Source organism: Benincasa hispida, chromosome 6 (assembly GCF_009727055.1).
Source record: "Benincasa hispida cultivar B227 chromosome 6, ASM972705v1, whole genome shotgun sequence".
Taxonomy (NCBI): domain Eukaryota; kingdom Viridiplantae; phylum Streptophyta; class Magnoliopsida; order Cucurbitales; family Cucurbitaceae; genus Benincasa; species Benincasa hispida.
The window spans coordinates 3877510-3890621 of record NC_052354.1 but is presented as its reverse complement, the minus strand read 5'-3'; the positions used below and the strand labels follow the sequence as shown (position 1 = coordinate 3890621).

At 32.2% G+C, this 13112-nt stretch overlaps 1 protein-coding gene across 3 annotated transcripts; it reads right to left on the bottom strand.

Annotated features, from left to right (window-relative positions):
• Positions 1-6737: 6737 nt before the first annotated feature.
• On the bottom strand, positions 6738-11503 carry LOC120079726 (TMV resistance protein N-like). 3 transcript variants are annotated; one of them, XM_039034070.1, is made up of 5 exons: positions 10855-11503; positions 9143-10283; positions 8775-9050; positions 8161-8682; positions 6738-7965 (listed from the first exon to the last, which is right to left on the bottom strand). In XM_039034070.1, the coding sequence occupies exons 1-5, from the start codon at positions 11358-11360 to the stop codon at positions 7579-7581; spliced, it is 2832 nt and encodes a 943-aa protein (XP_038889998.1). In that variant the 5' UTR covers positions 11361-11503; the 3' UTR covers positions 6738-7578. The 3 variants fall into 3 exon arrangements, with proteins under 3 accessions (XP_038889998.1, XP_038889997.1, XP_038889996.1); XM_039034069.1 differs by having other exon boundaries at positions 6738-7048; positions 7567-8682; positions 10855-11502; XM_039034068.1 differs by having other exon boundaries at positions 6738-8682; positions 10855-11502.
• Between the last annotated feature and the right edge of the window lie 1609 nt (positions 11504-13112).

Sequence of the window (13112 nt, the reverse complement as noted above, 5' to 3'; positions counted from 1 at the left end):
TTTCAATATCAATATAAAAAATTTTTTTAAAAAAAAGAGAAAATCAAAATTATGTAACGAAATATTATAATATTTTTATTTCATTTAAATAGACATACATTCAAATAGCATAGTAAAAAGATAATAAAGAAAGAAAAGAGTAAATAACTAAAAAACCTAAAATCAAAATAATTAAAAAAAAAATGAAAAATAATAAGAATTTAAAATGTCATTTGAATTCAAAAATCAGAAAAGTCTATGTTGTTGGTGTAATTGTTTATAGAACGAGATGAATCGTCACAAAACGCCACCTCAAAAAAATTTAGTTGATTGAACTTTGCAAGCATCCATCTCTCCCGTATAATCAAAAGAATCAAACCCTCTAAACTTGAGTAACCTACCCTAAAAGTTATTAAGTGTCAAACTTTACTCACTAAAAATGATATTTTAACATTCACCTAATCTCCAAAAAAAAATTAAAAACACATATAGGCTCAAAATCACAATTTTAATGACATGATAACACCTTCAAACCAAATTTAATTACTTTAGTTGCATTCAAAATGAACTTAAATCACACATAAATAATCAGCTCAATACCATGGAACTTGGAGAGAATAAAGAAAAAGAAAGGATGAAAATGGATTCAAAACACTTAAAATAAGTGTTTTTAAACATTGAGCATGTGAACAAATACATCATAAGCCCATCTTTTGTTGGTCAAACATAAGTAGATGAAGAACAAATCATCACAGCAATTAGAATCCCTTATATTTTAGCACCCAATTTGACAAACTAGTTTACTTTTACAAAACTCTCTCCGCCCAATTTGAAATATAATATACTTCATTATTATTCATTTCTAAATAAATTCGTAAACTCTTGAGAAGATACTAATTATCATGATAAAATAGCATAGCAGTTTATGGCTATATGTTAATTTTTTTAGGTGCAAGTTGATGAAATTAAAAATGTGTTACTAATTTGTATTATAGGAAGCGTGTGATGCACACCTATAAATAAATAATTAACAAATTAAGAATATTTTAGAGTAAACAAAACAATTATGTTTGAAAAAACTCTTCAAACTTGGTTCACACCTTTTATTTGAATTTTCTTTGGGGCTATTTAGAGTGCAGAGTTCAGATAAGATGTATGGAGTTCATATGTTTGTTGAGTTCATATGTTTGTGGAGTTCATATGTATGTGTCCGGGTGCAGAGTTATTTGGTCTGAGTTTATATGTCTGTGTTTATGGTGCAACGTTCATATATCTGGATATCTGATGCAGTTTTTTGAAACTTTTTTATTCAATAATTCTACCCATCTTTGTTTGAATAAAATATGGATTGCAATTTTTTTCTTTTAATTTTTTAAAATTTTCCTTTCTTTCTTTCTTTCTTTCTTTCTTTCTTTTTTGGGCAATGAATAACAATTAACCCATTACATTTCTAGTAAAAATTGTATAATATAATGAGAAACCAAAGCGAAATCAAAATTTTTTATTCTAGCTAATTTTTCTCCATAAATTTCATTATCATCATCTTCTTTTTCTTCTTATTTCTATTATTGCTCTATATTTTTACTATGTCATTAATTTTTTAATTAAATCTCCCCATCATCGTAACAGACAATAGAATGTCACCACATTTCTTCAACAATTTCACTTTCATTTATTCTAAATTTGGAAGATCATAAGAGAACACATCTCTATTTTTCACTATTTTTTGCTGGAAAATGTTCCATGAAAAAATTTTCATTTTATGGTTTTTTTTTTTTTTGTATGTTACATACTTTTCAACTACATATATACTTTTCTTCTAAATATTCTCGACACTCATTTGATATGTGAATTCAATTAAATAAAAATATTTTTTACAAATTTTTATATATAAATATTACACTTAATGTAGACAAAATAATATTTTTTTTATATAATCAACAATCCTATAACATACTTTAATAGTCGTTGGAAGTGGTTATCGAAGTTGAATATCGAAGATGAATTTTGCTGGAGTTTACAGTCGGAGGTGGTTGTCGAAGCCTGAAATTTGTTGCATGAAGGTGTATTAGAATTGGTTGTCGAAGTTTGTCATCGAAGGTGGTTTTCGAATCTCGGAGTTGGTTGGAAAAAAGTGGTTGTTGAAATTGATCATCGAAGATGATTTTCACTACAAATTGTAGTCGGAGGTGACTGTCAGAGCACGAAGTTAGTCGCATGAAGATGATATTAGAGTTGATTGTCGGAGTTTGTCGTCAAAGGTGGTTGTAGTTGCTCGCTCAAAGGTGATCATCGAAGGTGATTTTCATCGGAGTTTGTCGGAGTTGGTCATCGAAGTTTGTTGTCGGAGCCAATTGATCGTCAGAGTTGGTAGTGCGAAGGTGGTCATCGAAGTTGGGTCACCAGAGGTGGTTATCGAAGGCTAGAATTGGTTGTCAAAGCTGATCCCGCGAAGGTTGTCGGAGCTTGAAGTTGGTCGTCGGAGCTGTCATCGGAGGTGGTTGTCAGAGTCCGAATTTCGTCGTTGGAATTATCATCGGAGGTGGTTGTCGGAGTCCGGAGGTGGTTGTCGGAGTCTGGAGGTGGTCGCTTGAGTTGTCATCGGAGATGGTTGTTAGAGCCTGGAGTTAGTTCTCAGAGTGTGACAATGGCCGATGGGTAGAGGCATTGAAAACATGGGAAGAAGAGAGAATTGGGGTAAGTTAAGGTGAGTTGATAAAATATACTAACTAAACTCCACCAACATTTAAAGTTGGTGGGCCAAACAATGAGTTAATATATTATACCAACTCAACTCAACTCATGTTGGTGAGCCAAACACCCCATTGTGTGACTTCACATACTTGCTGATTTAAAACAATATAAATGTCAATCTTGTTTATATGATTGTCATTTGGACAAACCTAGATCATTATAACTCTTACCATGTAACACCTAAAGTCTTATACTTAATTCATCAACATATCTAACTCTCTCCAATAAGCTTAGAACTCTCAACAATTAATATACTTAACTCTCAAGGGGTCGACATGATAGAACAAGGGAGAAATTGGATTCGTGATCTCATCGCTAGATTCGATTATCTTAACTAACTCTCTCAAGCACACTTGGAAGAAGCATAATTTTCAGATAAAATCACTATGCAAAACTTGGACTCTTCAACTGCGTCTACAAGCTTTTCATTAAGATCATCCCCAATTGAGGGTATCTTATCATCCATAAAAGTAATTAAACCCAATTTATGGAGCTTCTCGTATAAATACCCGACGATCGTATTACGAGTATCTTCCCCTCTAAAGTTTATGAAAACATCGTACTCATAATAATTTTGAGGGGTTGATGATCCAACCTCCATTGTTGAACTGCAAAACAGAACTAAATTAGAACAAAATTGGGTAATAATGAAAACAAATAAAAGAACAAAACAAAAAACTCATAAAACCAGCATCTTAACCTACTACACCATTTACTACCATTAAAAATACGACCAACTTGTGAGACCAAATATATGTCTTATGTAGAATTAAATTTTCATTCATATTTCTATGTTTTCATGGGTCCGACATCCACACGAAAGATGAATTGATATTGCAATTGTACGTTGAAAGATCCGTGAAATATAAAAAATAAGCAAAAAAAAGTCACTAATATAAATATAATATAAACAATACACACTTTAACTTGCTTATAAATCATAAAATGTTTATTTACTGAATTACATTTATTTTTTTTTAATTTTTTGTTTTCATAAATTTTCTAGAAATATCCATAGAAATCGATTTTTTATCAATATTTCCATCGAAATTTTCGTAAGGTTAACATCTTGATATTTTTATAAACATTTATATTTTACACCTTGGTATACACTATACAAACCTTTAATTTCCATTTATTTATTTTCTTTTTGTAAGAAAATAAAATATATTGCATTGTAATGTATAAATTTAATTTGAACTAAATTCAAGAATACTTCAACTCTTATCTATACTATCTAAGAGGGGATATGGGAAGAAACATTAGATTATATAATGTAATAATTTTACATTAAAATTATTAAAAAATAGTTTATAATTCACATAAATTATATTTATCTATAATATTCCATTCCAAAATTTATCATCAAAACATAATATCATTCACGTGCACCTAAAAAAAAATTATCATTCACATAGATTTTATTGGTCTAATATTTGGTTATCTCTAATATTATATTTTATTCTAATATTTGATTTCTCCTATTTTGTTGGCACTCACGTTAAACAGAACATTTAAAAAAATAAAATAAAATAAAATAAAAATCCATATTTTTGTTGACATCCACATTAAAGAGATGATTTAAAAAAAAAAAATCAAATCACGTTTAAAAGATTTTTTTAAAAGAAAATAACAATATCTAAATCACATTAAAAAGGAAAAAAATAATAATAAATCTATTTACTATCTAAATCTTTTGGCACTCATTAGCTGAAGCAAGAAGATAACTAACATCTCTTTGTTCCAATAGTTACTTTGTTTTGAAAATTACATTGAGTTTTCTTTAGGGACCATATATTTTGTTTACCTAATTATTCCCTCCCATTTATTATATTTAATAGTCGTGTTCTTCTTTGTGAAATTTATTAATATTTTAAATAATTAGTTTTATGTGTCATACATGTGCTCTAACAACCCTTATATTCACCTTAAAATGAGGGAAAAAATGCTATTCACTCATTTTTATCTCTACCTAAGAAAGAAAAATAAATTTAAAAATAACCTTTTATTTTCAATAATCTCTATTTACCTTAAACAAAAAGATTTTTTTTCGAAAAAATCACATTTTACCCCATTTAAATAAAATAATAATAATAACAACAATAATAATAACAATAATAAATTACATTTTATCTCGAACAATCCCTATTCACATTTTCCCTATTTTTGTTGTATTTCACATTTAGGATTTAATAGATTTTTTCCTATATTTTTTTTCTACGTCATTCACATATAAAAAAATCATTTTAAGTGAATTATATAAATTTTTTCCCATTCACGTTAAAGTGATATATATATATATATATTAAAGAAACATATATATTTTTTGCATTTCACGTTGAAGTGATAAAATATATTTTTTAAAAAATTATATAAAAACAACAATTCACCTTAAAAATGTTTTTAATTTTAGATTTTTTCTCGAGATTTGATTTAGAATCAAAATGAATGTAAATTTGAATCTAAATTTCTTCTAGAAATTGAGTGAAGTACGTCTCCAATTTTCTAAGGTTCCTATTTTATTCTCTCTTTATTTTTAAATATTTTGTTGGTCTTTTATGTTGTTGTTTCTCTAAGGTACTTAGTCACCTTTGTCATTGTTCTTTTTTTTATTTAACTTTTCCCTTTAGTTTAATATGCAACGATGAGTTTTTATTTGTTGTTTGTCAAATTCATTTGCTAGGAGGAGGAAAGAGCATATGAACAGGAAGCTGCTATTCATATTTATTTTTTATTTAATGTAATTATATTTATTATTTCTTTGTTACATATAGAGATTTTGTTTATTTTCATTTCATGTATATAATTTTTTTATTATTATTATGTTACATAAAAAATTTTCTATTTATTGATTTATTTTAGGCACTCACAATGTTCTCTTCGAAGAGTTGAAATGAATGATCATAAATACAAATGAAAGTTTCTTTTTTTATATATATTTGATTTAAGATCAAATATAAATTCCATTTGTGTTTGCGGGAAAGACATCATTTAATAATTCTCTATATAATTCTTCCACTCATTAAGTACTCAAATTTAATTTAATTTTATGTATTTTATATTATAAGGCTCTTATTTTAACTTATACATGTACATTCCATTTTTAACCTTATGAGACACGTGCAACGCATGTAGTTCCAACTAGTCTATATAAAAGAAATAAATAAAATGTTTATAAAAGATAAACAATGTTATGTGGGAAAAAAATACTTTTATCATCGTAATAAAAATAGAAATAACAAATCAAGTTCATTCAGTGCAATTATGTATGAAAATTAATGTGTAGAAAGTAATTAACTATAATCAGCAGTAGATAATGGTATGTTTTGTATAGAAATGGTGTCTCAAAAACTTGTTAAATTAAACTCACAATGAAAAGGCAAAATAGTGCATCCAAAGAAAATAAATATTTGCCACTCTTACATAAACATTTCTTGATGCCACTACCTTTATTAGCTTGTGGTTATGGTGATTTGTGTGGAAGCTGTGGCCTCATGGGCAAATTATCCACCATGTTCCTTTCTGTTTTGTGCAGTAGACGTTAGAATTTGGAACCAAAATTTGAAGCTACCGAAAATTTACCCACACACAGTAAGATTGCAGAGTTGCAATACTTGTCATTGTGACGCTACCGTAGGAATGTTCAAATAATTCGATAATCCAAACATCTTGAACTATCTGGATTTGATTTGGTTGTGTGTGCATATGTAACACTAAAAACAAGAACAAGAGAGCATGATAACAAATAGTGGCCACAAATAAAAAACGAAGGTTTGAAAAATATTTTTATTCCCTGAACTTTTATAAAAGTAACGATTTAATCTCTAAACTTTAATTTGTAATACTTTCATCCTTGTACTTTTCAATTTGTAACATTTTAGTCCTTCAACTTTAATAAGTAACAATTTAATCTATGTACTTTACAATTTGTAACCATTTAGTCCGTATTATAAAAATATCATAAAAATTTAACCAGACTTCTTACACATGAAAATTGATAGCCATTTTTTTTTTTTTTAATAAAATATAAAGACTAATTCGTAACATAAAAAATCGACACTTAATTTTGAAAATATTTTTTTCACTACAAGGCCTAAATTTATAATTATTAACATGGGTTGAGTCTCGTCGAACTCATTGTTCATGTGTTTCTAGTACCTCACCCAACCTACCCAAATTGATGATTGGTCCAAAAAATCCTCTCAACTCAACCAAACCCATGTACACTCTAACTGTCTGGATGCATTGAGATGCTTCCACCTTGACTTTGGTTTCTTCTTTCAAAGTCTTCCATCTCTATCCAAGAGCTTGGTTCCTATAAATACAACAATAAACAATATCAAAGCATACAATTACAGCACAGCATAAAACAAGCCAAATAAGAGTCCTAGAATTGACCAAGGAAAACAAACCATATAAAGAATTAAACTATCGGCTTCCAATCAATGACCAAGGAAGACAAACCGTATAAAGAATTTTGGTATAAAGAGGTCTAATGAATGATTTGTCCTTGGAACTTGTTACTATGAAACTAAAGTACGTCCAAATTAAAATTACAATCAGAATCCGATTAAAAATTAAAGCCATACAAAACCAAATACTAGTTACTAATCCCCCGTTTTGTAACTATATTTTGTATGGCTGACTGGCAAAGTGTAGACTGTAGGCTGGGAAAAGAAGAAATACGAGTTAAAAGATATGATTGATACAACATGCAAAGTGTAAGTAGTAACGATTCGAAGTACATAACATCAAGAGCTATCTTTTCAATTTGGTGTACTGAATGCATCTTAATGGAAGTTAACAAAGTGAGAAGAAAAAGGAAAAAAATACCTGATACTATCTTCAACCCCCGTTCTCCCATGCTGTGCACATACCTGACATCATTAACCGGGTGATTTTGGAGTTTTGGTGTTCAGCAGACGTGGGGTAACTAAGGACCCTTACTTCTGTTTCACTTAGAGGCCTGTGATCTTCTTGGTTATAGTGTTCTTTCAGTGAGACACAATCCCTGGCGAGTACATAACGTATACTGCCTGGGAGCTTCGGTATTGACCTGAGCCTACTGCAGTTGTCCAATACAAGGCATCTGAGATTGATAAGTTCACTCAAACTATCAGGCAGGTTGGTGAAAAGGTTCCTGCTTAGATCCAGAAATTGCAATGAAGACAAACAGCTGAGGTTGTTGGGTATGTCTCCATCTACCAGCTTGCAATCACTAAAAATCAGAACCTTCACGGAAAGAAAATTCGATAAGCAAGTTATCAACCTCAAACCAAATGAATGTGAAATGTTATTCCTCGGCGTACTCCAAAATGGGAACAACGAATGGCATAATTTTCGGGACAGGCTTTCACAATTCAATACTTCGAGTTTCGTCAAAAGTCGTAGAGACAACGGGATATGACTAACAGAAGTACCACTCACATCAAGCTTCTTTAAACAAGAAATGTTCCCCAAGCTGTCAGGAATTTGATCAAGCTTTGAGCATCCACCCAATGCGAGATGTTCAATGGATGTTAAGCAACCAATGGTGTTTGGAAGTGTAAGAAGATTTTTGCAGTTTCTAAGATCCAACAAAACGAGGCCAGTGAGTTTTCCAATCGAGTCATCCAATTCTCGTATAGCAGTGCCATCTAAATGAAGCTCTGTCACAAGTTTCATGTTTTCCACAATCTCCGGAAATTTTTCCAGTTTTGAACAACCAGAAAGAATGAAAATCTTGAGTGACTCAAGACAAATATTAGAACAAATGGTATTGAGAGATTTGCAATCCTTAAGATCCAATAAGCTTAGATGCTTCAGAGTTCCGACAGATTGGTGAAGCTCCTCTAGTCTTATACAACCATTCAAGACCAACTTCTCAAGATTTGGCACCATTGACAGATCAGGGGTCTTCAACAAGAATACAGAATTACTAAGGTTTATTATCTTCAATTTATCCAACCTCTGTTAAAAAAGATATGGCTACAAGAATGTTATCATATTATCAATTCAACCTTCAAAAAAAAAAAACAATATTATTGATAAAAGTTATGTACCTTTGTTTCTCTCCAAAGATTTTCAATGCAGCTATTCAGTAAATTGAGTTCCAATAGTTCACTTGGCTTGAAACCCGATGGTAAATGCCTGAAGGGATATCCATGCCAACTGAGAAGTCTCAACTTGTTTGAGAGATACTCAAGATCTCCAGATAGGAATACATTATGAACATGCAACACTTTTAGACCGGTCATTGCTGAAAAGAACTTGGCATCTAAGTACGACTCTCCATGCTCGTTCGAGTTCAAGACAATGGTTTCAATGGCTTCAACTCCCTGAGAATATGCAATGAGAAGAATTCAAAGTCAGAAATGCTTCTGTTTGAACTATGAGTAACATTGCTTACATTTCCTTATTGAAGTTTTACCTGTTTATGCCTTAAAGCATGGTTCATATCCTTTCGATGAAATAGCCTACTACATTTTCCCGATGACTCCCCACGAAAGATTTCTTGACCTAGTTTTTGGAGTAAATTATGCATCTGTATTTTGTTATTAGGCACAGTTATGAGGGATTTCTCCTGCAAATTTTTTAGTGCATCAGCAGCAAATTTTTTTATAAGTTCATTTGCATCATCCTTTTTGGTAAGAAGTCCATAAGCAGCATCAATTTCAAAATTCACGAATGTGTCAATGACTATGTCTTTGCTCTGTCCTTTAAGAAAACAAGCAATATCCAAAAAGAATATCCTCTCTTGCGTTCCTAGTGCATCATAACTAATTTTCAAATTTTCATATATTTCCCTGTTTAAAGAAACATTTAACTTTCTTATGCCATCTTCCCATGACGGAATCAATCTACCGTGCAAGGAATACCCAAGAGCCTTGATTGCTGATGGAAGGCCCTCAGCGTATTCTATAAATTGCATACAATGATCCAGATAACCTTTCTTGGGAAACTTTACCCCAAATGCTTCATGGCAGAAGAGCTGAAGAGCCTCTTCATCACTGAAACTATCAACATTGTATCTTATATCAACTCCAAGAGAAAGAAGCAAACCTTCATCTCTAGTTGTAATGATGATTCTACTTCCACAACCAAACCATTCTTCTCCTCTTGCCAGTTCTTTCACCTGGCTCAAATGATCAACATCATCTAAAACAACAAAAACCTTTTTATTTTTTAGGTTTTTCTCTATCATCACAGCTCCATCACCATCTTTAATGTGAACTTTTCCTCTCATTAGAGTATCGGACAGAAGTTTCTGCTGCAAGGATACTAAGCCTCCAACATCCTTCAAAGTTTTCCTAACATTTTCCAGAAAGCAACTTCCATGGAATTCACGGGCCACACTTTTGAAAACAGCTTTGGCAATAGTTGTCTTGCCTATTCCACCCATCCCCCATATCCCAATAAAGCGCTTATCATCCAACCCTATGCCCATAAGCATATTCATTTTGCTTAATCTCAAGTTCATGCCAACCAAATTCTCATCATTACTAAGCAAATCAGGACGCAGAAGATTGAAAGCATGCTTAACAATGTTTTGGACTCTCTCTGTTTCGGTCCTGCACATAATACAAACTAATTTTCATTCACGTAGGCAAGTTCTCCCAATTAATCCTAGGGTAATTGAAATGAGTAGCACTTTTTATGCTAATAATTAAGTGTATAGCAACACTTTTAAAGAAATACTAATATAGCAATCTATTAGTGATAGACTATATCGTTGATAGACTCCTATTAGTGATATAGTTTACCTCCAAGAGCGGAATCTAAATTTCATTGTATCTACAAATTTCTTTGCATTGTGCTATATCTGCTAATACTTTATGCTTGATTGCTATATTTGCAACTATCCCTGATCCTATGGCTTCATTTATAGAAGGTTAAAATATAAGTATAGTCATTAAATATTCAACAGAGACGATCACAGTCCTAGATATATGCCTTATCAAATGCAAAACTGAAGACATGAGATGTTAGTAGAAAAATTCTAAGAAACCAGGCTATCAGAATCACACTTGATTTACTTCCAACATCACTCAAACATGAATTTCAAGTTCCAAATCCAACAGCTAAGGGAGACAATAACGATGATGACAATGATGTATAAGGGAAAAGGAGCAAGAATCATACTCCTCGTTTACAAGCCATGGAGGGAGACCTCCAACTACTTTCATGGCGTTCCTCCAGCTCTGAACCTCGTCAAATTTCTCCTTAGGATCATTTTCGTATCCAATAAAGAATTTCTCAAAAATCCCAGTAGGACTGATGACATCGGAGGGACTAATTTTGTAGAAAACCGCGAGAACCAGTTGACCTAATGTGTTCTTGGAATCGACAATCTCAGCCAATTCCCTCAAGCACCATTTGGAATCTGCATATCTTTCAGAGAGAATAACAATGGTACACCTGGATTCCTTGATCGATTTGGTTAGCGTACCACCAATGGTCTTCCCTCTCTCGAGTTCATCGTCATCTCTGAAAACAACGATGCCCTGTCGCCTCAGAGCTTCGTAAAGATGGTTGGTGATGTTCTTGCGAGTGTCCTCGCCTCTGAAGCTGAGAAAGACGTCAAACGTGTATCTAGGAGAAGAAGAAGAAGAAGCAGCAGCTAATTGCTTTGTGGTTGAGGAAGCCATTGACGACTTGGTGAAGGTGATAGAGAAGAATTACTGAATTAGCAGAAAAAATTTGGAATTTCCATTGATTTTCAAAACTTTTTCTACGGTTCGTCCATATCAGACGACTGACCTTTGAATGCGACTTCTTTTCTCTTTTCTTTTATCTTTTTCTTTTCTTGATTGGCGTTCGGCTTTGACTTGAATTAAAGCCGTCAACCTTTCCATGAGAAAAAAACAAATCGAGAAAAGAAAAGCCAACAAAAGACAAATATGTAAGAACAAAGCTTCCATCCACACCTTCTTAATATGCATTTTTCACTTTCCAATAATTGAGTTCAATTGTCAACCTGAGTATAGTTCAACTGACATAATGTTTATAAAACAATTTATGTGTAATTCATTCTTAAACTAAGAAGGTGGGACCTCATTGAAATTAACATTTAGGAGCCGTTTGTTTTGTCGATGAACATCATATTTGTTGGATTATTGTATTTGTTTTGTGGTATTATAAGATACCATGGCATCTAAATCTTGAGAGTTTTGGATGCTCTCTTAAAAGATGGGTTTTCCATATTCCCAAGTTGAAGGCATCCATGTTGTACTTTTTTGTCCTTCCTTTTTTTCTATTATATATATATATATATCACTCTTCATTTACATTATATATCTAAAAGAAATAATGTCAACCATATATATCATCTTTTTATGTTAGATCTGTTATGGGCAATTATGTACCGGTAAATGATAAAGATAAAAAGTAAAACTAGGAGAGTTACCTAATCCTAAAAATGGACCCAAAATTGGTAGGAAGCAAGCCCACGAGAGTTCCTAAAAGATACAGAAAAGATAGTTGGGCCAAAACCCAATTGGCCCAAGGCTAGTGAATCCCTCGAGTAGCCAATCTGCGTCAACTCTTTATTCTAGAACATCCTTTGTGACCCAAGTCCAACCCTTAGTGTCTTGTTCCAAATAAGTAAAGGAAGTAGATTACTAACTCTAAAGGGATGAGGAAAACCCCTAAACTCTAGTATAAATAGATCATGACAGTCCTGCAAAAGGTAAGTTCATCTCCCATTTAAAACTACTTGCTCAAACTGTCACACCCCTTCACGAGCTCACCTCTCGAGCCCTAAAGGAGGCATGAGGATGGTAGATACCACCCTTTTGTGATACCTACTGCCCATCTCACCCCAACTCTTCTTCACTGCTGAGCCAAGTAAATATAACAACAGCTTTTAGCTAAACTTATTTTTTACAACAATAAAAATTTTATACAATCCATAACTTAACTAAGTAATTATAGACACTTAACTACAAAAACTCATAACAGCAGCTTAAGCTCGGAAGTGCGGCAATAGTGTAGCAGATCTTGACCTTAGCAGCATCCTGGAGCTCATTTTTTTCGCTACCTAGGGAAAACATTTTGGAAAACATGAGCTGGGATGCCGAATTAGTGACATTTTATAAACAAACTTTTAAAGAAAACTATGCAAAACTATATAGTAAAGCTTTTCAATAAACTTACTGAGTGCATAATAAATCATACATCAAACCTGTACCCAAGCTTCCTTGGGGTAGACCAACTCCATACTCCTAAGTAATGAGGTGGAATCATACTCACACCTTCATTTACTGAGGTGGAACCAACTCAACACACTCAGTCTTAGTGCTAATGCAAAACCAACTCAATGCATAGCACTCATGATACATGCACGCGGAGCTCTCAACTTGGTAGTAGATCTAATGGTTTTGAAACTTACTTTCAAAACC

Bases quoted from the DNA above. Each gene is read 5' to 3' on its own strand.
- LOC120079726 (XM_039034068.1), bottom strand. From the start codon at position 11,360: ATGGCTTCCTCAACCACAAAGCAATTAGCTGCTGCTTCTTCTTCTTCT. The intron at 10,284-10,854 runs GTATGATTCTTG...TATTATGTGCAG, and splicing joins CCATGGCTTGTAAACGAGGA to GACCGAAACAGAGAGAGTCC. The intron at 9,051-9,142 runs GTAAAACTTCAA...GCATATTCTCAG, and splicing joins ATGCTTTAAGGCATAAACAG to GGAGTTGAAGCCATTGAAAC.